The sequence below is a fragment of the Haemorhous mexicanus genome, chromosome 1 (assembly GCF_027477595.1).
Source record: "Haemorhous mexicanus isolate bHaeMex1 chromosome 1, bHaeMex1.pri, whole genome shotgun sequence".
Lineage (NCBI taxonomy): Eukaryota > Metazoa > Chordata > Aves > Passeriformes > Fringillidae > Haemorhous > Haemorhous mexicanus.
The window spans coordinates 126580057-126605897 of record NC_082341.1 but is presented as its reverse complement, the minus strand read 5'-3'; the positions used below and the strand labels follow the sequence as shown (position 1 = coordinate 126605897).

The 25841-nt window shown below is 37.1% G+C and overlaps 1 protein-coding gene across 6 annotated transcripts in view; it reads left to right on the top strand.

Moving 5' to 3' along the window:
* Positions 1-210: 210 nt before the first annotated feature.
* The window catches only part of UBE2W (ubiquitin conjugating enzyme E2 W), a 65087-nt gene continuing 39456 nt past the window's right edge, over positions 211-25841 (top strand). For 3 of the 6 annotated variants that reach the window (XM_059862356.1, XM_059862349.1, XM_059862340.1), the window contains exons 1-5: positions 285-350; positions 18529-18620; positions 21527-21629; positions 24042-24197; positions 25333-25408. In XM_059862356.1, coding sequence (XP_059718339.1) covers positions 336-350; positions 18529-18620; positions 21527-21629; positions 24042-24197; positions 25333-25408 — 442 coding nt within the window. In that variant the 5' untranslated portion in view covers positions 285-335. Of the gene's footprint in view, positions 351-18528; positions 18621-21526; positions 21630-21652; positions 23093-24041; positions 24198-25332; positions 25409-25841 lie in introns of those variants that run through there. The other 3 variants (XM_059862332.1, XM_059862366.1, XM_059862374.1) reach the window with 3 other exon arrangements.

Below are 25841 nucleotides of genomic sequence, written 5' to 3'. Positions count from 1 at the left end.
GGAGTCACTTAAAAACTTGGCAGGTACAGCTCTAAAAACCTTCGCAAACTGAAGCCGGCTGGGGATCAACCCGTTCCCGGGGAGCGGTGATGGACACCGCGCCCCTCCCGCTCCGCCCCAGGGCGAGCAGAGTACGGGCAGCGCCGGAACAGCCTCCCTGTTTGCCGCCCGCCCGCGTTCCTGGGGCCCGCCCGCACTGCCCTCGCCCCGCCCCGCCCAAGCCCCGCGCACGCGCAGCCGCTCAACGGGTGGGCACGGGCACGTGACCGGGGAGCGCGCGGGGCGGGGTCGCCCCGGCGGCGGCGCAGAGGGGAGGGGGAGGAGGCGGATCCATCATGGCGTCGATGCAGGTGAGGCGTCTGCGGCGGAGCCCGGGGGCAGCGCTGGGGCCGGGCGGCGGCGCGGGGAGTCGGGAGCAGCCGTTCCTCCGGGCGCCTGCGTGCGTGTCGCGGCGGGAAGAGCGGCGCGGAGGGAGGAACCGCCCGGGCAGAAGTTGAGGGCATCGAGGTCCTGGGTGGCGGGGCCGAGGGGTGCAGGTGGCGGCGGGGAAGGGCCGGGATGGAGGTGAGACGCGCAGAGGTGTGAGGGGCGAGGCTGGGACCCGGACGGTGGCGGGCGGGGCGGGCGCGGGGGGAGGCGCCGGGCCCGGGGCGCGGGGGAAGAATCGCCTAAGGGAGGCGTCTGGCAGCGATGCCGCCGCTTCCAGGGCAGGAGAGGGAAGGGCGAAGGGATCCCTGTTCCCCAGGACTTGGGAGGGCCGCAACTTCGCTGGGCGCCGTGGCAGTGTGTATCACACCGTGCGGGGTGGGCGGTCAGCGGGACCCTCCCTCCCCGTGGCATCGTGGGGACCGTGACCAACAGCTCCGAGTTCCTGGGGTTCCGGCGCTGTAATTCCCCTGCACAAGGGGGACAGGGACAGTCATGTCCTGCTCCAAGCCTCTTGTTGCCCGTGGGGTTCTCTTTCTCTCCGTAAAATGAGGTTGCGGTGTGGTGTCAGCTCTGTGGACAGGGAACGTCTGGCTTTCTCGGCCGGATGGTATTGCTGTAGGTACAGTAGGATGGAACATCCTGCTGCCTGACAGGTATTTCCAGCTGAATTATTCATTCATACCGGCTCTGAAGGGGTTCTTAAATAGGGGCTGCAGAAATTGCTCTGGTAGAATGGATCACTTTCACTGTGTGCTGCTCTGAGTGGGTGGTGCTTTATTACGACTGGGGCAGGAGAAAAGATCTCTAGGTTTTGCGGCCGTGGCCCCTGTCTCTTCTCGTTTAACCAGCAACTTCTCTACTTTTCCTTGGATATTTATAGTTTTCCATTTTGTTTGTGTATCTGTATCATCTAGATCTCCTTTCCTCTCATTTTGGTCCAGTATAGCTTACATTTTTTGTCACTAGTAATAGAACAGCGCAAAAAGAGTGTACAAAATGAGTGAAATTTGTTATATTTTCTTATTTTCTTAATAACCTGAATTTAGTATAGCTAAAAATAGTTAAAATGTTAAATTGAATTGTCTGGGATAAAAATTATTCTCCTGAAGTTTAGAAGCATAACTCCCCCTCCTCCCTCCCTCCCTCCCCCCCCCCCCCCCCATTCCATGGTGTGTCTTTCAGAGTTACTGAAATGAAACGAGCTCAAGAAATTGAACATACTGTACAGAATGTTCTTTTAGCAGTAGCTTAGGCAGGTAGTCTGATGTGTCTTGGTTTTATTAGCTCTATCTGGCAAATGCGTTTTTGCAATACTGTTCTTCTAATAGGCAGACTTTTGCAAGCTCAGCTGCAAAATAGAGGCTATAGTTTATTAAGAAGTGTATTTTATGAAACTGTGAAAACTAAGGAAATGGCAGCTGTGAACCAGGAAAAAGGCACTTTGTAAAAGGACTTGGAAAAGCTGTGCTGTGTTGCTGTCTCTGGCCTAGTAAATGACCTTCTACAGCGTGCCTCACCCTAATTCCTGTTGCTCCTTCTGTAAAGGGGAAAAATGGTTACATATTAAATGAGGTTGTTGAGGATAAATGAATGACAAATGTTGTCTAAATGTCAGATGTGTGTAGGGTAGTACTCACTTCCTGAAATTACAGCCGTGTTAAGCCTGATGTTGTAATTGCTTTCATTTTAGGAAAACCAGCTGTAAGATGACACTTTTTATTTTCTTACGTGGTATTCTGTTGTCTTTTGATAAGAGACTCAAGGACATTTATGGAGGTTTTTTGTCTATATGTAGCTAATTGCACAATGCTCTAATTACTCTTTCCTATGTTTAGTAAACTACTAATTTAATAATGTAGTTTGGCATGTTGGAAAGGACTTGTAAACAGGAAGCATAAATGGAAATATAGTAAGTGAACTAGTAAGTTTATCATGGACATGCTCCCAGGTGAGTAAGATTTCAAGACTGAATTCTATCAATTACGTTTAAGTGTTCAGTGTGAAAAAATGTTTTACAAAAGAAACCGGTATCTATAATTTTAAGTGGGTTTTTTTGGTTCAGAATAATTTATTATAATTATTGCTATCTTCTAAGTTGCCTGACACTACAAAGAGATGTCCTTTTTGTGATTAAGTATAGTGTTTTTTAATACACAGTGTTTACCTGAAATGTTTGTGTAACTCATCCGGTGGTCTGACACTGTACTATTATGACAATATTATGGATTTTATTGATAAAAATGATACATTGCACAGAGTAAGTTCCAGTTACTTCTTAAACTGCTGTAATTTTATACAACAGTGTGTGATGCCCCAGGTTAATTACATTTTATTTTAATAGATCCACTGAAAAGTCTCAGATTAAGTTACAAGAGTTATCTGATTAGCCTGTTCTTAGTCGGTCTACTGTGAAGTTTTGAAACTTGTAACAAATTGCCTCTTTTTGCTAATGGCTCTGAGCATCGACCTGAACAGTTACTGCAGTTCAGTGGATGCATAGTAACTTGTGACTTTGAGCCTTTGTATGTATCATTTAAATTACAGTGATTTTTGTCTGTGTAGACAGTCTTTAATGGGAGTTTTCTGTAACCCTTTTTTTCGTGATAATAGAAGCTAATGCTTATGAGGTCTTGTGTTCTGTTTTCTAACCACAGTGTTGTTGCTAATTTGCCATTGCTGGACTGGTTTAAACCTGGTTTGCATAACTTTTTGCAAATCATATTTTTTCTTAAAAAAAGCTTACTTACCCCAGACAAGCCTTTAAAGGAAAGAGCACTTATTTTCAAGAATTTTCCCAGAAAAACCCCAAGCTTGTGCAAAGTTCTCCTGGATAAAAACACAGAAATATTCTGAAAAGGTACAAGTAATGTAGAACAAGGGAAGAGAATGGATTTGCTTTAGAAAGTTCTGATATAGCATCTTTAGTAATCTGAATCCTTTAAAGGCAAGTGCTGGAGAAATAGTAAACAGTTGTTCTCAGAACAGCTGGAAATGCAGGACTTGTCTTATGAATGGAAGAACAGGTAAAAATAGAGTAAGGAAGTTCAGTTAAAAATGTACAGAAAATACATCATTGCTGTAGCAAGTGTTAAATTATTATGGCCTTTCCCTCAATGTTCAGATATGAACTATTTACATCATAAACTTGAAAGATTGACTTTATTAATAATACTGATTTTATTTGACTTAATTAATAATACATCTTAATTACTATGATTTACCTTTCGCTTCTTTTTAGTTTAAATGCTACAAACCCTGGATTTATTTGTGAAATTGTGAGACTATTTAGAGGGGTGATTTTAGTTTTTTTTATCACCGGAATAACTTCTCATGTATTCTGTAAAGTTAGGCACATAAGATTTGTACTTGTAAGTATTTACATCTGATTGAATGCAGAGCAAATGTTATTAATGACACAAACAACTTCAGTAAAGACTGTAAGATGTTGGCTTTCACTGTGCTTCTGTGTTATGCCTTGAAAACTGCTATGGTGGGCTACCATCAAATTACCTGCACACAACAAAATAAAGTGCTGCTTGAAAAATCTTGTTCCATCAATAGAATTTTTTTTTAAAGACGCGTCTAAGCAGCTGTTTAGTAAAATAACTGTGTGAGATGACAATGCAGAATTCATTGCCAGTTTGAGATCCCAGTGAACTTGTATCACAGAATGCAGGCTAGTAACAATACGAAAACTTCCTGCGAGTTTCACCCCAGTATTTTCAGTCAGTGGGGTCGGGGTTGAGGAAAATATTTACAAGCCACTGAAATCTCCAGAAAAAACACATACACTCTTGGTTACACTTCATTCTATTCTTTACCTTCTAGTGTTAGTGGAAGTTCTGTGTTTCCAGCTGTTTTCATAATGATTACTTATTGCACAATCTTTGCTCAACACTGGCAGTGTTCTTATTTAATGATTTGGCAATAATTTGTTCTTATTTAAAAGCTTTCTCCAGAAAATAGTATTAAACTATTTTTATGGTGTGTTCTAAAAAAAGCCAAAGCCCCAAACTTAAGTGAGGAAAGCTTTCAGTGAATTGGAACTTGGATGGTTATGCACGTTGGTTCTGTACTGTTAAATGTCATAGTACGGGATGCTACTTGTGTTTTTTCAAAGAAGAAAATGAGTGCCTACTGTAGCTGTATAACCAATTCTGGGATATAAACAGAATAAAATTATTGGTAGTTAATAAAGTATTTAGTAGTTCCATTGGTGAAATGCTGTTGAAGATAAAATTTTCAGTAATTATTTAAATTGAGAAATGTGAGTACCATAACAGAAACTGGAACGAGGAGACAGTAAAAATAATTTCCTCTGTCCACTAAGAGATTGTTAGTCCTTTACATAACCTTTGGTAATCAGTCTGTACTGATGTGTGCTATATTAGCTTTGGTATATAACCATGCTAGAAGGAAGTAAGATAAATACAAAATTTTTAGTAATTTTACCAAGATGAATTAATTTAATCTTGGGAGTTTATTAATAAAGTTTTGTCTTGAATATCAATTGAAGTTTAAAATTTATAGTCTTCATTCAGTAAAAATAAATAAAATAGAAGCTATGGCTTTAGGCCCTAAGGAGTCTCATTTGCTTATTTTTGTATCTGCCTATGTAAATAGAATTTTGGGAAATACTTTGTTGTGCAGCAGCTGCAGAATTTTTGAGCTAGGATGGAAGAATTCACTTCAGAGAAAGAAAGCAGTAATAGAAAAGCTTATTGTAACAAGTGTCCCCTGAGTACTATCAGCTGCTCTTCCTTACAAATAGACCAACTATACAGCTAAAATGGGAAAAACCATGGATGCTTTCAACCTGTCATGTTGAACACTCGTGAATATGTGTATGATTTCAATCAGGAAAATAAAGTGGACACGTGTTTGTTGTAAAGAAGAGTAATTCTGGTTGATTAAAATTATTTTTTGCTGTGAGTTTTATAGTATCTTATACTTGTGTTTAGGCCTAGCTCTTCAAGTTCTGAGAAGAGAAAAATATAACACAATATATTTGCAAGAGCCAGGGAATGTCGTCTTGTTAAGCTGCTCCCTTGGAAGGCTCTGTGGGCTTGTCATTAATAAGCTAAAGCAGCTTAGCTCAAACAATGTGCGAAACTTGGTGATCAGGTACTTTCTCTAATTGTTTGCTCCAGTTCTACCAAGCGAGGAGTTTTAGACTAAAGGATCTTCACTATATATTGTACAGGTCTAGGCCATACTGGCGACTACGCCCAGAGACTGAGATTAAATTACCCCTATTCATGTGGAAGAGAGAAGGCACAACTCCCAGTGAATTTACCCACCGTTACGGCTGTGTGCAACCAGCGTAAATGCCTTCAGATCATTAGATCGTGTCTCTCACACAGCCTTGGTTTACAAGTGAGAGATGAGCGTTCAAGCAGATTACAGGCTAAAATTTCCACTAGGGCAGAGGGGAAGAGGATGATGAAAGTCTTTTGCTGAGTACTTGGAGCCAGAAATTTTGTGCGTCTTGCATGGCTTTGAAGTAGTGAAGGACTGTGACAGAACTGTCAGCTGGATATATAGTTTTTGTCTTTTGAAGGGAGGAAGAGATAGTATTAGCTATTCACTGAAATCTATTACAACTTCATTTACTGAAAGCAAATGAAAATAAATACGTTAAGGGCTTTAAATAAAAAGAGCCAGTAGGCAACGTTTTGTGATCAATGAAGGTCACGTAACATGTCTTCTGCCTGCTTTTGATAGTTGAAGGCTTTCAAAAGGTATTCTGGAATTTGTTCAAGCCTTCGCAGTTGTTTGGGTTGTTTGGATTTTTTTTGTTTTTACTTTGCTTTGTTCAAAAATATGTTCTGGAATCTGTGCGAGCCTTTGCAGTTTAGTTTTTTGTTTGCTTATTTTTCCTCAGGTGACCTTAATTACTGGCATGAAAAACAGGTGTCAGTCAGGGATGGCAGGGAAAGAAGGGAGAGAACCTTATAATTTACCTTCCTAAAAGCAATATTAATGTGTTAGTAAAGGAATGACAGAAGTTAGTGGTGGTAAGTCAGGAATTGTGAGATGCCTCATTTTTGCTAATTAATGATCTCGTTGAGGACACCAGCTATTCATCCTTTCATACACAGTACTAAAAAATAATGGTTTCTCCTTGGGTGATTACAAATACAAAGTTGTTTGTAATCTTTTTTTATTCAACTTAATTAAAAACACTGCTTAATCAGCTTCAAGAAGAAAATCTGTATGTGTCAGTAAATGATGATAATGGTTTAGTAGAGCATAGCAAATATTGTCCCTGAAAGTCTGCTGGAATGAAATGTTTCATAGAATTTGATGCTACTTGTTCGTATTGATTTATTTATTTCTTCTTCATTAGGAATTGGTGGCCAGTAATAAGAAACCTAAATCCATTCGGTTTCCTGGACCCTTCTTAAGTTAAAAACTCTCCCCCTGTCATATTTAGGGGCATGGATTGAATGAGTATTTAAATCTTGTTGCCGTTTGCTACTTGAAACATTTTACCTCTTTTTCTCTCTAAAATGCTTTTTGTCAGAATAGAGCACTTTATGTTGGTTACCAACTATTGGAATGTTTTTATAAGGATGAGAAATTCCCTGGTAAACATATGGTTGACCTCATTGTGCCAGCCTTCACTATTTTCTTAAATTAATTTTTTTTACCTGAAGCAATTCAAGTAGTGGCAGACTCTTTTCTTTAAAAGATAAAATTATCTGTGGTTGACTTTTTATTGCTGTGTGAGGCTTGTGCTGGGCGTTGGTACATTTAAAGACTCCATTTACAAAGCAGATGACTTGCTGTCAGTTTCATCTTATCCTGTAATAGTGGATTCCACTTAATTTGCTTTCAAATGACAGGTTCATTGTAAAAAATTTGATTATTTGGCAAAAAGCTTTTCAGACTGTGAAGTACAGAATGTTTCCTTTGTGTGTGTATAGTTATTGTGATTTATCTTTAATTATACTGTAGTTACGATTTCAGGTTGATCTTGTCTCTTAGTGAGTTTAAGTCAAGTGTATTGTTCTCTTTTAAAGAGGACTGTTGCTTTGACCTTTCAGTCAAATATTTTAGAGTATCTTGGAGCATATGAAGATAATATTCTGTTATTAAACTGAGAAATCAACAATCCTTCCTCCCACTACCCTCAATCCATAACTGGATTTTTGAAATTTTTATATGCTCAGAAGAACAAAAGATGAGTGATAGGAACTTAGATAAAAAATATTCATGCATTGCCATTTGGTTTCTTTAAAATGAGAAAAATGTGCTAAATGCTTGGCGTTCAGATCTTGAAGTCAGGATTGGTATGAGGAAATAACATTAGAACTCAGTTGCCAGATGTTAACATGTTTTATTAGAAATGAGGAGGAGACTAATCTGCTTCTGCATTCTCAGTATAGATTGAAAACCTGCTATTCAGCCAAAAATAGATAAAACTGAAAACAATTGTTTGAGCTAAAATCCCAGTATTACTTTGTAATAATGCCAGAGTATTTTGTGGAGCTGTTTTGATAAGCATCTTGCTGAAGCTTTAATTGACCACATCCAGACAATTATCCATCTTTCCTCCTCTGTGCCTTGACTAAAGCTTACTAGAACAACTTTGATAGGAAGAATTCAGGCAGGATTGTGATAATCAAGTATCTGGATGGTTTGTGTGTTTGAGAGTCTGGAGCAAATGATCTCACCTGAATTATGGGATATAATCTGCAAGGACTTTCTTGAATAACGTGGTTGACTGGGAAATAAAGGGGTTTTTATTTGTAGGAGCTGTCATTCAATAGGTTTCTTAAACAGCAAGATGGAGTGTAGCAGGTAACTTTTTCTTAAATGTCACCATTATTAGTCTTTATGTTGTTTCTCTTCTGTTTGACAGCTTTTTGGTGTTTTAATTAGAGAATAAGGTGCAGTGAGTTCCTGGAATACTTCAACTGTTTAAAATATGTTGGATTTTTTTTTTTCTGTAGACAAGTTTAGTTTGAAAAGCATAACTATCTACCTGGTGTTTAGAACTTCATATTCTGGATTTGAGGCACTTTTCAGTAAGAACCGTGTAAATGGAAGAAACTGAAATACTGAAAATAGAGTTCTAGTGGTCATACGCTCTCAGGCTAGTAGCTGGTACTAACAGTCAAGCTTTGCTTACGAATCAACATGGCGGTGTTGTACAACACTGTCATTGCAGCCTGTTTTCAGCTCCTGTTCTGAGACAAGCTTGCTGTTTGTCTCTGTACAGTGACTGTCTCCTGCATGCAGAAACTTCTCCAAAACAGAAAGGATGTTTTTTGTGAAACATTTTATAACTTGAATGTGGGAGGAGGTGACAGGCTGTAGCTCATAAGCAAAATGTAAATTCTTTGCCAGGACATTATCTTATTACTGATGGTGTTTTGGTGCTAACAGAGTTTGGGCCCACTTAAATTTTTGGATGTGGAAGAGTGTTTTGGTAGTTACGGAAGAAATACTGTTAGGTCTCCCCAAGGTACAGTAGCTTTACCAGTATATATATATATATACGCTAAAATAGAAGAATGGAGTCCCTGTGGGATTAATGTTTACCTTCTAACTATTTATGAGTTAGTTTTCTTCTTCTTTGATCTTTGAGCCAGATTAATATTTGAGTTTACAGTGTCCAGGATGGCTTGGCCATGGAAGACTACTCCTTTCCTTCATTCACAGTTTCTTACAACAAAGAGAAGGGAATTTGAGTGCATAGAAATAGAAGGTTTGTAACACAATTCAAGTGCAGGTGTTTGGTCCTGCATGCTTCCTAGTCTGTGAAGTTGCTATTCCATCTTTGTTTCTTCATATCATCATGATACTACGTTATTGGACATGGCTAGTTGAGTTCCTGCCAGTCCAGGTGAAATGGCCACCACATTTCAGTTAAATTGCTCACCACATCTTCTTGTTTTAATGGTGAAATAAGGTGTGGCAATGAAACATTTCCTCCAGCAGAAGTGAAAGGAATCTGCTTGTCCACTTGCTACTTTTTGCTCTGCTTGTTATGTTTCTGCTCTACTGATAGTTTTGCTTTTCTCCTAGCTGTTTTCTACCAAATTCTTACCACTTCCCTTAATATATAATGTCTTTTGTGAATCTGCTTCAGGCTCCTTCTTGCTTTATTTTTTTATGAAAAGGAAGATCACTGAAATAGATTGTTTGTAGGTAAGGTATTTGACTAAGATAGCTCATAATTTAGTTTACTCATTTAAGATATTGCTGATTTAAGGCACTGCACATTTTGTGCTGCATTTCTTGAAACACTGAAAAGTGAAGTATTGAAGAACTGCAGTTTTATTTTCTTTGTATTTATGTTTTCAAAGTTTGTAATTTCAGCTCATAGGAAATAATAGTGCAGGAGTATGGGCATACATTCAAACTTGATTGGATTAATGTGTTAATATTTACTGCTAATCAACAGCCAGTATACCACTGTATGTACACTTTTCCCACTCCAGTTATGAAGAATAAAATGTTAGCTGAAGCAACACTTACTGGTTGGCCTAGGTGCTGTCAGCTGTATGTACATAAGTTGTACTTGGTAGTGACCCCTCTAACTTCACTGTACACATGTTTTTGTTTGCCCTTAGCTCTGTTAAAGTTTAACTCTCCGTGCTCCACTTTTTCAGGGGAGGGGCAAAGCTGTTGTTAAAGTTCTGGCAATGGGCTTGGAACTGACATTGTGATGCTCCTTTTTAAGGATGTTGAGAAAGGTAATTTTCACATGCCTACAAGAGCTAGGGAGGTTTTCATGGTGGGTAAAGAAGATACTTTTGAATTATTTCATTGTGAGAGGTTGTGATTAAACTCTGTTGTTCTGTCTGTCCATGGGCTTCCCTTGTTTATGGTACAATCAGAAAAAAAACCCCCTGTTTTTGGGCAATGTGATGGTGATGATTTCATGTATGCTTTAGGAATATAGGTTATTGACACTTGAGATAGCTAACAGGACACAGACACCAGTGAAATTATTTTGTATCTGTTAATAAGCATTTATGTGCTATAATATCTAGCTCAGTCATGCACGTGAACAAACTACCTGTTTCTAGGGCTGGTTTTGAAATACTAGTATTGAAAACCTCTGAATTTCTTCCAGTCCTATATTGCTGCCCCCTCTCCCTATTCATGTGTTGCATCTTTTTTACGTGCAGGCCCTGCCTGCTTCTTTATGTGAGTCACCAAGAATCAACTCTAGTGGGAATTCAGCTGTGGCATTTGAGATGTTACCTCTGCAGTTCCAGAGGTGACCAAGTAAGATATGTGCCAGTTTGGAGAAAGAGGAGTGTGTATTTTTACTAGAAGCTGTTGGCTTCAGACATACATTTAACTTGAACCATGGCAGACAGTGAGTGCTGTCTATCAGGACAGAAATGATAGAGGTAGTTGTGAGCTGTCTGGGGAGCTGTCAGGAATTTTACTCCACTGGCACCAGCTGATTTTGTGTTCTTTTTTTCATATGCTGTAAGAAGTCTTACAAGTTTGATACCTCAGCAAATCTGTGGAGGATCATTGAAGGAGTTGCACAAATCCTGTTTGACAGAATTAGCAACAGGATACAAACCATTGCTATGTCAGTCATGTCTCAAGTACTTGAATAAACTTCTTTTGGAAGTGATGCTTGGATCAGTGTTAAGCTGTGTTCTTTGATTTCACCCCTGATTCATCCTTTCCTGTAGAGATAGGTATAAGTAAGGAATAAGTAATTTAGGTTTCAAAGACTTCCACTTGAAAATACTTCTATAAACTACTGGTTACATCACTCCTTTGCATTTTGCATGTGATTATTCCTTTAATGGAAGAACTGTGCTAACTGTGTGTTAACCAGTCTTGGGTTTCTGATATTCTTACTCATCTGTTCTGTTCCCTTCTAGATTGTGAAAGTTTTTACCAATTTAATACATTTTAGTTCTGGTTTACTTTAAAGTTGTATTACAAGAATGTTTAAGCATAAGATTCTCTCTCAGAAATAAGGAAAATGTCAAAGTTAGATTGCCTGTGCATCCTTCATGTATTCCCCTGTAAGTCTGCAGCCTGCTTTCTTCCAGTCCCTCCTAATAGAAAGTGGACAAGCAGGAAGGTGCTTCTATATGAAATCCTTTGAGGGTTAGTAGAATCATTGAAGAAAGTGTCTTGTGATGTGGAAAGGACAGTAAAGCAAGCACAGCTCCCAGGACAATATCAATGTATGTTAAACATCTGTTTGGGAGTTGTTTTAGGCATGAATAGCTGCATTGGCTTCTATTTTGACTTGAAGGAGTTGGTTGAGAGGCTGAAAGCAACTTGAGTGTGATTAAAAAAAGTGTTCCTCATTCATGGTAAGGAAAAAGCTGAAAGCAGTTGCAGTATTGACTTTAGTTAGGCACTAACTTAATATAGCTGGAGTGTTGAAGGGCTACAGGTTTTTAGACAAAAGTACTTATGTCTGGTATCAAGCTGTCTCAATATGGAAAAAAATAAGAATAGTAAAAGTCAATGTGGCACCATCAGGGCCTGTTCAGTGACATGAAGATTGAGGAGGCTTTGTATAGAAAAGTGAAACTAAGTCATTCCTGTTAAAAGGATAAGCATGTAAGAGTGAAATCTACTCACGATTCATTGTTTTGAATTAGTGTGTTTGAAAAGCATTAAAAGATGTTCTTATAAATCATTAGAAAGATGAGGAAAGGGATGAGCCTGTAAATAGGAAAGGAAACAAAGAGTAGGTGACAAACACTTGAATTAATGACAAAGCATGACAAACAGAAAGGGCAGATTCAATGTCTTTTAGACACTGGATATTATGTCAGTAATTAAAATTTAGCTGTGTGGGTTGGTTTGCTTTTTAAAAGTGTTTCAGCAACTGAATCTTTGATTTTTTGACATTTCTTTTGAGTGAGTTTCCAGATGATAAATATTACTTTTGTTTTTCTGCTATTATGTGAAAATTTGACTTATGGAAATCACTGGACCAAATAGTCTTTGCTAACTGTTGATTGTTTGCTATAGGTATCAAAGACAATTAGCCAAATGTATTTAAGAAAAAAAATCACATTGAATTAACATGATTTTCTCCTAGTGTTGGGCTGCAGCTGTTGTAAAGGAGGAGCAGTAGCTTTATTTTTACTGTGCAAAAATTTTCCACAGATGTTGATGTGACATTTGAATAAGTGCACAAGAAAAATGTGGTATCAATCATGTGGACTCTGTTTTTTCTGAAACCATAAAGACCACAAGTTATCAAAGTTTTAGTTGGTTGTTTAGACTGGGTGTCTGATTGAGAGGGGGTGTTTGGTTCTGTCAAACAGAGTGAACCTGCCAAAGGGTATTTTGAGGGCAGTCTGCATTGGCTTGAAAGTGTTTACTTGAGTAGAGATTGGGAAAGGTGAGATGTGACTTGAAGTAAATAAAAGAACGCTTTCGCGTCCATGAAGCCTAATGAAGAGAAGTACTTTGGCCATAATTCATTCAATCTACCTAGATCTCTTACTGTAAAGAAAATTCTTCCAGTTGTAAAGGCAAGAGATTAAGTGATGTGAAAAAATGTTAAAGGCTTTTAGCACAACCTCCTTTTATGTTAGGAAGATGGAGAGGTATCTTTAAATCCTAACTTTATAAGATTCTACGAATGAGAGTTAAAATTGTCTGACAAGTGTTAATCTGTTGTATTTTGTCCTTCTATGTGTATTGCTGCTAATTTTCTAGAATGTTTGTGAAAACAAAAACAATAATTCTGCACTCCTGGCTGTCAAATATATGAAAGGCTTTCCCACTGCTGAAACATTTCTTTTCAAGTGCTTGATTTGGGAATCTTGCAGTGGCAATGTTTCTTTTGTAGCTATTGTGTATGGGCTTGATATACCAGAGTCATGTTTTTTTAAAGTACATTTGAGTCTTGAAGCTAAGAGTGGGTGTTGCTGTAAGAAAATTATTGTCCTTTGTAACCTTTTTGGTCAGCAAATACTATTCAACACTGAAGAGAAATTAATTTCAAGTTTTTAAGTTCAAACTTCAGATGTTTTCTGAATTACTCTGGTAATGAGGAACTCAGTTTCCTAATTAAACTGTACGAATCTGGTCTTTAAGGGCTTCATTTAAGAGCTTTTTTTTTTTTATAACTACATTAGTCTCCTGATAATCCAGTTTCTGTATTAATGAGACACAGCAAAAGACAAATTATTTTAAGAAAGAGAGAAAAAAAAATAGTCCTTCATAATATCTGTGGAAAATATCTTCAAGTTTTCTGAATATCCCTAGCTGCATGTTAGGCTGTCTGTGCAAGCATCGAGCCAACAGCTCAAGGAAGGTGATTCTTCTCCTCTCTGTGGTACTTGAGAGCACCTCTGAAGTGCTGTGTTCACGGAGCTGCAGTACAGGACAGACATTGGGGTTCTGTGGTGAATCCAGCAGAGGATGGGCAGGATGGCTGGGGCAGAACTGTGTGACCTCTAAGGAGACTGGGTTTCTTCAGCTGTGAGAAGGCAAATGAGAGATCTTGCTGATGCCTGCAACAATATAATAGGAAGATATTGAGGGAAAACAGAGCCACTATGGGAAGACAAAGGGCAGGAGATACAAATTGGAACATGAGGTATTTTGATAAGATACAAAAGAAACATTTTATACCATGGGTAGTGAAACACTGGAATGCATTGACCAGAGAAGTTGATTTTAAGATTATTTTCTAAATATTACTTATTCTCTCTCTTAAAACTTTTTTTTTTTTTCTTACTGTTTGAAGGAATTCTGGTTAGTAGGCACTTTGTGCCCTCTGCAGTTTTGTTCCAGTTTCTATGGAGTGCTCTCATGTTCTGGAAGGGTCTATAGGCAGCTCTTTGTTACTCTGTACAGAAATAATTGACTTGATATTTGATTAAAAAAACCCCAAATTTTGAAGATGTGTGATGAAGGCCTGTTAAAGATACCCAGATATGTTCATCAGATTAGGAATGATTAACTTCTATGGCGTGGAATAGTAGAGTGATTTGAAATATATAGTATATTTTATTATTCCAACTGGGGGAGAAAACCCCAACAAATAATGGGCTTAAATCACATCTTAAATGTGCGTCTGTTGGTCCAACAGAAGTATCTTCATATATAAACTAACTTACTTCTGTCTCTAGTGGCAAGATAAATACTTAGGCAATCTAGAAAAGCATTTTTTCCATTTGAACTGTTTATCACTTTCAGACTTCCTGTCATTGAGGACTGGAGAAATCCAATAATTTATTACAAGATACTTCTTTTGGTCTTTAATATCAGAGCAAATTATCCAGATAGTCAGTATAGCTGGAGATAAGAGAAATGAAGAAGTTCTCTGCCATTTCTAATAGCAGTTGTTGCTCTTCTGTTTTGAATAATTCTAGGGTGAGACCCTCTTTATTTGGGAGGGAGCAGTGCTGAGATACATAAAATCCATCAAGGTGTAATATAATGGGATACAGGTTCTTTAGGCAGACATAGGGTTAGAGAGGTTCCTGTAAGGCAGAAGGAAATAATGCCTTTTGCTGAAACTTGGTTTTGTTTGGGATATTGCTCTGAATCAACAAATCCAGAAGAATTGTATGTTTCTTCACCTCTAAATCCCTTCTTTCCCTATCCAGTGAGGAGCTGTGTCTAGGAATTTACCATTAATCAGAATTGCACTGGAGTTTCCTATGTTTAGTAAATAATCATGGTCAGGGTTTTTTGTGGAGTCCCTTATTTCAGTGTGATAAATTTATTTGCTATAAACTGTTTTTATTGGAACACCAAGAGCGTTAGTCTTGCTTTTCTGGGTTATTGAGTTTCTGTAACTTAATAGATAACACATTCATTTTCTATTGAACATGCTCTTTTCAGCTTTATATGGGAATGGCATAGTTTTGTTTTTTTTTTTTTCTTGTATTGATATTTCCACTGAGAGCTGCAAATAGAGGTCAGATGGAACTGATTATAGAATAGTGTGGATTTGAAGGGACTGTAAAGATCATTTCATTCCAACCCCCCTGGATGTGACTCTCCAGCAAGTTACTTATCCACTGAACAGTCCACTCATCAAATCCATCTCTCCCCAACGTAGAGACAAGGATCTTGTAGGGGACCATGCCAAAGTCTTACCAGAAGTCCAGATAAATGGCATCTGTAGCCCTTCCCTTGTCCACTGATGAGTCACTCCATTGTAGAGGGTCACTGGGTTGGTCAGGCAGGACTTGGCCTCAGTGAAGCCATGGTGGCTGTTCTGAATCCTTCTCTGTCCTGCATGTGTCATAGTACAGCTCCTTGGAGGATGTGTCCCATGAACTTCACAGGCATAGGTGAGGCTGACAGGTCTCAGTGTCCTCCTTTTTACCCTTTTTCCAGTTAGCTGGGACTTCACCTGACTGCTGTGACTTTTCAAATAGGGAAAGTGGCTTGGCAACTAAATCTACCAGTTCCTTTCAGGAGTTTGGAAAGCAGCTTGTTGGGTCCCAGAGATTTGTTTATATTCAGGTTCCTCAAGTAGTCATGAACCTGACCTTTTCTTAAAGTGGGAGGGACTTCATTCCCTCCTCCTGTCCATCCACTTGAGTGGTATGGGAAGAGAGGTTGCCATTGGGGACTGAGGCAAAAAACCCCCAGTTCTGTTGTTGAGTACTGTGGCCTTCTGCTCATCAGTTTTTTCCAGTTGTCCAGGATTTTTTATGGATGGGAGGAGTTATACCTTCTTTGACTTTCCTTTTCTGGCTTATGTTGATACTCATTTGAATTGGCTAACTGGGAAATAATAATTTCTTTAAAAATATGATTTGTTTGATATGACACATTTGACCCAAAGTGTAAATAGTATTTCTTGCTATTTCTCTCTGATATGTTTTGTGAATTTAGTTTTGAGTTGCAAGCAATGAGAAGTAGCATGTTGTCTGTATGTATTATTTATGCTGAATGGACAGGCCAACATGCCAGTGTCAGCAAATGCTTTAGGATCAGAGGAAGAGAGCATTTCAGTAGTACTCTGTTGTTCAAGTATATATTTTAATATTTTTTTTTGCTACTGGCTTCTTTGTTTAGAAATGACCATAAACATAGTATGTGAGAACCAAAAACCTATGAAACAGAGGATATTTTTGCACTAGTGATATGGACAAAAGCATGACTGAGTCTGTGTTAGACAGAAAAGGTGGTTGCTGGAGAAAGGGCCAAAGGTGCAAGCTTGAAATTAGGTGATGTTTTAAGTGTTGGTAATTTGAAATTTTTTTTAGGATGCAGAACAGACAAAATTTTGTCTCTTCAGATTGCTTTCAGACACCGATAGCTTAATGTTTCTGATTTTAATTAAATTCTAAAATGTGTCTTAGGCTTCTTTTTATAAAGACCAAGTTGTATAGTTGTCTACATGTATAAGTAAATGAATCTACTGAATAATTTGCTGTACTGTTCTTATATGCTGTTCTTATATATGTTCTTTGCTATTTTGTAACAAATGTTTCCAAATCTCCTCTTTAGGTGAGTTTGAATTTCCATTGTCAAACGTTCTCATCTCTGAACTTTTAAAATACTTCTCTATGTGATAAAGTGTACACAGGTTGATTGCCTTTGAGGATTGTTTGATGGTGGTCTGGGGAAGTGCCAGAAAGACAATTGACTTCAAAACATCTCTGCCATTCAAATTAAGGATTTATAAAATGGTTTTGCAGCTTTGCTCCTTTGCATTTTAATTCATATAGTGGTGTTGGAAACACTGTTAGTGTTTTCTTAATCTGAGGAGAAAGAAGAAGGTAAACACTAGGATTCTAACCTGTTTTTTTAATGTGTGAGCAATGTATACAGCTTATGAAAATGTTAGCATTGGATTTTCAGTTTGTTTATGTTATATCTCATTGCCAGGTGGGAACTTTGAATATAGAATCCCAAGGAAGTTTTTAGGGCTGCTTGATAGAGATAGAAAGTTATTTCAGTACTTTCAGAATGTAAGTTGTGAATGTATAAGGGCCTTTTCTTTGTGAATTGTGTGGTTGAATTTATTGTAGTCTGATTTCAAATATATTTGGTGGGATACTGAATCATTTCTGTGTTGACAAATCGACACTTTATTTTCCCCTGGGAATTTTTTTAAGTTCTACTAGGCACTGGAAAATGGCTACAAGTGTGGGATAAACTTGTGTTTTAAAACAATTGGATATTGAATGGAAATGAGGTACTAAATCCCCAAACCATATATTTTTATTCCTTTGGAGTATAAAATAATTTTGACTGGTAGTGAGGTTAAAGTGAACTTGTAGATGGTAACCTTAAAATTGTTGGCAGGAAAAAAGGACAGTAGAAATGAGAGAGCCTTGAACTTTTTATCATCTAGATGGCTTGCAAATGACAAAACATATTGTGTAACTTTATATGGAGAAAATTGTCTCTGAGAACAGTGCCAATGACAGCACAGAGGCTGCATTTCCCTTGCTCAGTAGATTGTAAGAAACTGTTCTGGTGGTTGTTACAGAACCACCTTCTTGCAGTGACTGATTTATCTCTGTCAAAATAGGCAAGAATTACCTGAGCTACTGCCATAAGACTTTAGTAAGTGCTATGACTCTGTAGGTTCTAAGATGCAGTTAGTGTAAAGTTTATAGTTTGTGTTGTGCAATCCAAATAGTCTTGGTTTAGTTTTCTGTTCTGTCCTCTGGGATGACTTAGAACAAGGCAAAAGCTTGCACAGATGCCAAATGGAAACGTCTTAGGTTACTTAGAGGAGGAAGTTGTGCTGTTCAAGTCTTGTAGATTTAACTATAAATCTAATGATGATGTGTAAATATGAAATGTTTGCTGCTAAGGGTGGAGCTCTTACAGATGTCTTTGTTATACAACAAATTCATTTATACCTCTGTGTAGTTAGTAACACAACAGGTCTTCCCTTTGCAGTGTTGCAAATGTAAGTGCCACTGTATTTTACCCAAAAAGTAAGTTTAAAGCTTGTGACTTATTTTGCCTATGTCTTTTCAGTTGAATTTCTAGAAGCAAAGTCATCCTTCTTTCTCACCTTTCAATTACACTGTTTTTAAATTGTCAAGTAAAACTCCTTTTACCTTTCAAACATTGATGAAATGTACTTAAGTGTGCATGTTTATTGTTGAACTTTATTTAGTATTTCAAATATTCCATACAATTTCTTTATAGAAACGATTACAAAAAGAACTATTGGCATTTCAAAATGATCCACCTCCAGGAATGACTCTAGATGAAAAGAGTGTACAAAATTCAATTACACAGTAAGTATATATACTGTTTTATTACCGCTATCATGCTGACAAGACTAAGTAATGAGCAGTTCTCTTCACACTTCCACCACTTACTCCAAGTAACATCGTGAATTTTGCTTTTAGTCTAGGCTATGAAACATTATTCTCCTTAGTAAGGATATTGCCATAATGTGTTGGGACACTTTCAGGAGCAGGGTAATGAATTTACTAAATTTTTATTAGGCATTTTACTGTCTAACAAACTGTCAATTAGTAAAAGATTCTGCATATTTTAGAATAAAATAATTTGTCTTTCATAGCTACTAACCTCCAAAACTCTTCTAGATTTATTGAAATAATGGAGTAGCTGTTTTAGAGTTCTATGACATTTGAATAGAATATATATCATAGCTGTTAATTTTCATTACCTTCTTTCTCTAAGGCAAGCTGAGAAAACTTCTTAAAATCCAAAGTTGTCTGGGTGCACTTGTTTGCACGTTTTTCCCTGCCTTGGTTTCTCGGTGATTGTTGAAATGGGAAGAGAAACATGATAAAATATTCTGTGTCCGTTGACATGAACAGGGGTGGTTCTTGGTATTAATCTGTTTTTTTAATTGACGGAAATTCAAAAGATTCAGGCTGTGTTGGCATTTTTTTTCACATAACTTTCTTAGTTTCATTTTAGAGAAATGTTAAAAATTGAGCATGTAAACATCGATGAGAGTATGATCTCAAACTCTAAGTTCTGGACTATGTTATTGATTGATGGAGCAGCTTAAACATAGAGCTGAATTTTGATGTTTTCATGTCTGCATTTTGGGTGGTGGCATTCAGCCCGTGTTACATGAGGCTTTTCTGAGAGTCATATATACTGCTATATACATATAGCATGAGTTAAACACTCACTGCTTTTTAAATTATGCTGGCTTTTGTGATAATTCAGATGAATATGACTAAAACTGAAATAGTAGCTTTTAGTTTTCTGCAAAAATGAGTCAGTCTAATATTGTAAGTGGTATCCACTTATTTCAACAAAAAAGTATTAAATCAAATTTTAGAGCAGATTGCAAAGGATATCTCTGTTTCCAGAGTACTACCTCATTATAATTTCTGCCCTGTACAACTTTTATACCTTTCAATACCTTGCACATAAAATCTTCCTATTTACTGTCATGCTAGATTTTGAAACTGTCGCTGTTTTAGAAGCTTCTTGTCAAAAGTAAAATGATTTTTATTTTTTGTTTGAGGGTTTTTGGTATCAGGTAGCATGTTTTGAGTTCATTAATCAAGTTATGGTTCAAATTGGTTTTGTGTTAAAAATTTGTGTAGCAATACTTGCTTGGGTTTTAAAGATGTTGCATAAAATAATTGGATCCCATGATGTAACTGGGTCATTTAAAACATTGAGCAATCTTTTATTTTAAATATACAAGGATTATAAATTTGAGAAGGCTAAACTGCAAAGCATACAGGAAATATGGGTTCTACTGATTCCTTGACCATAAAAGGAGCAATATCTTCTGCTTAGTAAACTATTTAAAAAACTTGAAAGTGGAAGTTCTGGATCACAAGAACCAATAAACCAATAAAGAGTATTGCTGCACTGTGTGTATAAATGTAAAAGCAGAAAGCATAAGAAGAGGTAAGTGATCTGAAGTGCAGATAGATTAAATCAAAGGCATCTTCACAAAGTTAAAATTTGAAACATACTTCATCAGCCTTCACTGTATTGCCACTGTGCTACTGTTAAAGATGCATTCCTCTTGAAGGGTGTGAGGGCTAGTAGTTTTTCTCAATGCCAAAACCCAAAGCAGAACAACAATAATAAAACCAGCAAAAAAACGGCCAAAGAGTGACAGAGGGGAAAATAAAAAATGTGCATGGCTTAAATACAGAGGGAGAGTATGTCTTACAGGAGGATCATCAGAGCTGCCAGCTGGAGATGTTAGCTTTTCTGAGTACACTGCTGTTCTGCGAAATCTCAGCTGCCTTCCTTGAGTTGATGTAAACCATATCTCAGTTTTTTTGTAGTCTCTTTACTTTATTGAGTTGCTTAGCTCTGTAAAACCCCATCAAAGGTAAAAAACCAGGAAAATCACGGAAGTTAAGTAGCAGAATGTTGCTGTATGTATCAAACAATATGCAAAGCATCTGGTTTTAGCTGTGTAGAAAAAACCACAATGGAAACCCAACAACAATAAAACCCCCACATGCAACATCACCACCCTCTTCCCCAGCAACTCCAACTAACTCCGGTCAGTTACTTTAATGGTATTATGGTGGAAGGAGAAGAAGCAGAGGGAAAAGAATATTAGTATGTTGAGTTGTTATCTTCATTACAGATTCAAATTACCCTGGTTTTGGATTTTGTTTTAATTTGCCGGGACCTTTTAATTTTTATACTATTAACTTTTCCATTTTTGGTTCCATTACCTGCAAGAGACCATTTAATTTCTGAGGTTTTCACAAATATAAGTACAAGATGAGCTTTGCCTTTTCCCCTTGGTTACAGATTTTATTTTAATAACCTGTATCGAATTTTTCTTGACAGAGAAGTGAAACAACCCAAAAGAGAATGTGTACTAGTTTGTTTCCTTCCAAACCTTTCAAGTTTTCAAGCAGGGTTTTTTTTTTCAGCTTTGTTGTCTCACATTTGCAGCCATTTCTTGGGAACTGGCAAGTTTGTGTATAGTTCAAGTCATAATTACATTTACAATTTGCATCGCTGTGTCAGTGCCTGTATGCAAAACACCCGGCTTGTTTCTTTTAAATACAGGCTTGATGTATTGTCCACCTTTGTGATTGTTGCAGTGTTAGAAGAGAAGTTAGATGGTCTGGCTGTGATTGATATTTGATTTGATTAGTCAAAGTGCTCAGGAGTACAAGTATTAATTTGTCAGTCCACAATGCTAACTGCTTTTCCCCCTATTCCTTAGGTGGATTGTAGACATGGAAGGTGCTCCAGGAACACTCTATGAAGGGGAAAAATTTCAGCTTTTATTTAAGTTTAGTAGTCGATATCCTTTTGATTCTCCTCAGGTAACTGCTTCCTTCTTTCTCTCTTCCTGCTACCTTCAGGTTACAGCTGTATGACTTGTGCTGAGTATTGTATTATCCACATAGCCTAATGTCAACTTCGCTTACTTTAATTTGTATTAAACACATTGTACAGATGCCTTTTCTTTACAGATGATTCTGCAGTGAAGTGTAGGACTTTGATGTCTGCTTGAACAGATGAAATTAGTGTAACCTGGAGGCTTCTTTGATGTTGATATTCATGTCATAAAATACAGGGTAAAGTAGGAAGATCCCCTTTACTATGATGCAGGAGTCAAGTTGAGAATAAACTGCTGCTTCATCCCTGCTTACTTTCAACATATTTTTTTCTGGTTGATTTTTAAGACTCTTGCATCTTCTGTGCTGCCATTGTTAATACAGCTGGAGAAAATACTGTGCTTCTGATAGGGATTCTCGTAGATACATAACGTGCTTGAGAGACCTGCAGATAGTGTTATAACGAGACTGCAGAATGTGCTGTGTACCTCCGTTCCTCCATTACCTGAGGGAAACACTTCAAAATATGGCTGATAAGAGTAGTGGCCAGTTATCACCCCTGCTTTTCTGAAAAAGGAAATAGAAAAGCAAGAGTGTCTCAGTTCTTGTCCTGTCTGTTTCAGCTCAGAGTTCTAGAAATTATCTCTGCAACTTCTCTTGTTGGTGTTAAAACTGAAGCATGGAGCTGTGAGAGACACTTAAGCCATAAAAATTAGCATATTTTTAGATACCATGATAAACACTAGAGTGCTGACTTTCAGTCTTTTACAGAATAAACTGGCTACTTGTACTTCTGCACCTCATCAGGTTTGCAAGATACTAATTATAGGTGACCCACAAGAGAGTAGCCAGTTTAATTTGGTTCCAGGTTGTTTGTCTTCATTACCCAACCTGTGTGTGTGGCTCTGTGCATTTTATTGTTAAGCAGCAAATTACATCCATACATGTACACTGAGTTTTATCACAGAAAACAATTAAAAATTTAAGTACTGGATACTGGATTGTTTTAAATGGCTAGAATTTCAATTTTTCAAACATTGCTGTGCAGCAGGGTCATTGTGCACTACAATTTCTTGGTCATAATTACCTCTCCTGCAAATCTAGTTCCTGTGAATTGACAATTTTCACTTGTGCTGCTTTAATCACTTGGATGTTTTCTGCCTTTAAATGTATGTTGTCTGTCATAGAGTGCATTCTTTTACTTACCTAGTCTGCATAGTTCAGGTTGTCATGTAAAAACAGGATATTAATTAAAAGTGAAATACATTGCAGGATTATGAAAGTAAGCCCTTCAATGCTTAAGAAATACCTGTTTAAAGACCTGTGAAAGATCGTTCTGCATCCAGTTTCTCTTATGCCGTAGAAACCTGTCTGCCATTTTGCAGATAAATTAAGCTCTAATTTCAGTTTCCTATATGATGGAGGTGTTGCTTGTCATCGGTGAAGAGGTGGGTGTGTGTGTACATGTTTACATATTTTTATGCATACCTACATCCTTTAAGAAACTCTTAAGAAACTGCTGGGTATTATAGTTATGAGTGGTAGAGATTTATGGTTTTATTGCATAAAAGAAGTTGGAAAAGGAGTTCAGGAGTATAATACTGATATGAAGATTTCACTTTTACTCTCATTCTGTTCATCCTGAACCAATGATATGTTTTGACAAAAACTTGATGTAAGAGCAGGAATTGCCAAAATTGCTTTTCTAGCCTTTTTTTTGACTGTGATAATATCTTTTAATAGAGAGGAGTTCAGGTTCTAAATGCTTTTCTTCCATATTCTCCATGTCAAATAAAAATTTTTTTACGTTTTTAAAATATTTCCTATTTGATAAACTTTGGTATACTGTGGTTTCTAAGTCCTTTGTCTATAGCTAATAAGATTGATGAATTTTAATTGTATTCTTTATACTGGAACCTGAATGAGTTGTCCAGAATTTTATTTCTGTTATATCCAAGTTTATAGGAATACTCAGTCGTGAATCTTGTTGTGCTTCTTGGAGTATTACACTGTGGCTTGTAAAGTCATTAAAATCCAGTGGTTTGGCTAGACATCTGTTTTCCTTAGGATGTGGAAGACTGAGGCTGCAATATTTTGCAGTGTTTACATTGTTACCTTTGCACTTTTTTATGCTATATAAATATTAATAGAAAATCCCCTATATTTAACCATTTATTTAACTCCATCTTCACTCGCTATTTAGGCTTCCATTGATTATTTCACATTTCACTTAATAGTTTCCAAAATTAAATTAACCTGACGTGGTGCAGTGCCTTACTTACTAGAAGTGAAAATGGCAGACCTGGTTCTTAAATACGATTATATTGTTTCCCCAAACCAATACAGTTTTATATAAACAGGGACTATAAATTAGTTATTTTTGTTCTTTTTTTTTAGGTCATGTTTACTGGAGACAATATCCCTGTTCATCCTCATGTTTATAGCAATGGTCATATCTGTTTATCCATTCTAACGGAAGACTGGTCTCCAGCCCTCTCAGTGCAATCTGTTTGTCTTAGCATTATTAGCATGCTTTCCAGCTGCAAAGAAAAGGTATGGGCTTTTTTAGCACTGTTGAAGTAGAATAAGTAAAAGTTAGTAATTTTCTACTTTACAAAGTAAAATTTGCATTTCTCAAATTCCAAAATAGGCAAAACTACTGTATCTACATTTCTGCTACTGAGAAAATACTAAACTAGACCTACAAAATAACCAGTGCAGTAAGTACTTTGCCACTGTTTTCATGGTAACCTGCTTATATATCATTACTGGAAAAGAGCAGTGGATGGAACCCTTCCAGTTGTACTAACTGCAAAGTTCAATCGTGCTTTAGGACAATTCTTTGTAAAATTATCCTTCCTCTAAAGGCACTGTGGAATGACTAGTGAAACGTCTTTAGTGCAGATGTTTCTAATTTTGCATCTGTACTATTTCAGTGAACTTGGTGATTTGCATTTCAGGGAAGTAAATGGTGCTAAGCCGCTTTTTTGGCGCTAATACCTTAGAGACCTTTTTGTAAAGAGATTGCCCTTTCACTTTTGACCGTTTCTTTCGCAGAGGGCTGTCTGTGGAAGTTAGATGTGGTCAGAGCTTGTCCATATGTGCTGTCCAAGCATGCCTATTTATTTTGCATCCTGATCAGTCCTAGTCATATATGTAGTCAAAAAACCACCCCAAAATGGCTTTGTATTGTATTCTATCCTATGTGTTTTGTAAATGATGACACTTATGAAGAAAACCGAAGAAAATATAATAATGATCAGCTACAGATACTTAAATTCATTTTTTCACCCACTCTAAGCTGAGCTTTAGAATGGGAGTTGGATGTAATGCATCAGAATTAGATTCCAAGCTGCAAAGGAATTTAATTTTGGGGGGTACAACAGCTGTTTCTTGTGAGTTAGTTTCTTTTGTTTGTGAGTTGGATTTTTTTTTTTTAATTTTTTTCTCCCCTATTTATCACCAAACTGTATGATATTTTTTATTATTTTATTTTCTTGGAGTATCTCAAGTAAGAATTTGTTACTTGGATCTTTGAGAGATTTTTCTTCACCAAAAAGGTCTAGTCCTGCCTGTTACCTCATTTTCAATGCATTCACATGGTAATCTTTCATAATCTTATTAAATAGCGCATGTATTACAATATGAGGATTGTTTGATTATTTGTAGGTCTTTTCTTCTGTTGCAGAGGCGACCTCCAGATAACTCATTTTATGTAAGAACATGTAACAAGAATCCAAAGAAAACAAAATGGTGGTATCATGGTAAGTATCTAACTAGGACCAGAAATTTTTAACTTCTTTTTAGGCTGAAGACAATTAAATTGCAGGAAAGTAGAATAAATGTGTTCAAAGCATTAAACTATTTTTTTTTCAACTGAAAACGTTATTTAAATCCTGTTTCTGAGATACTCTGCTGTGATTTTTTTTTTTTGCTATATCACATTTGAATAATTCCTGGTGGAAATTTAAACATGTTTTAAATTGTAGGATTGACATTCAATGAAAGTTCTTGTAAAGTGTATCAATCCATGACAAGTACAAAGTTTGGGATTGGGGAAAGTCCATGATGAAACTAGGTTTTGCTCTAAATATTTTTTGTTATTGTTATTAACACTTTAAAAACTTTTATGTTGTTGAAAAGATACCTATGTATTTGTAAACAGCTATGTGTTTTAATAGATTTCCACTCTCAATC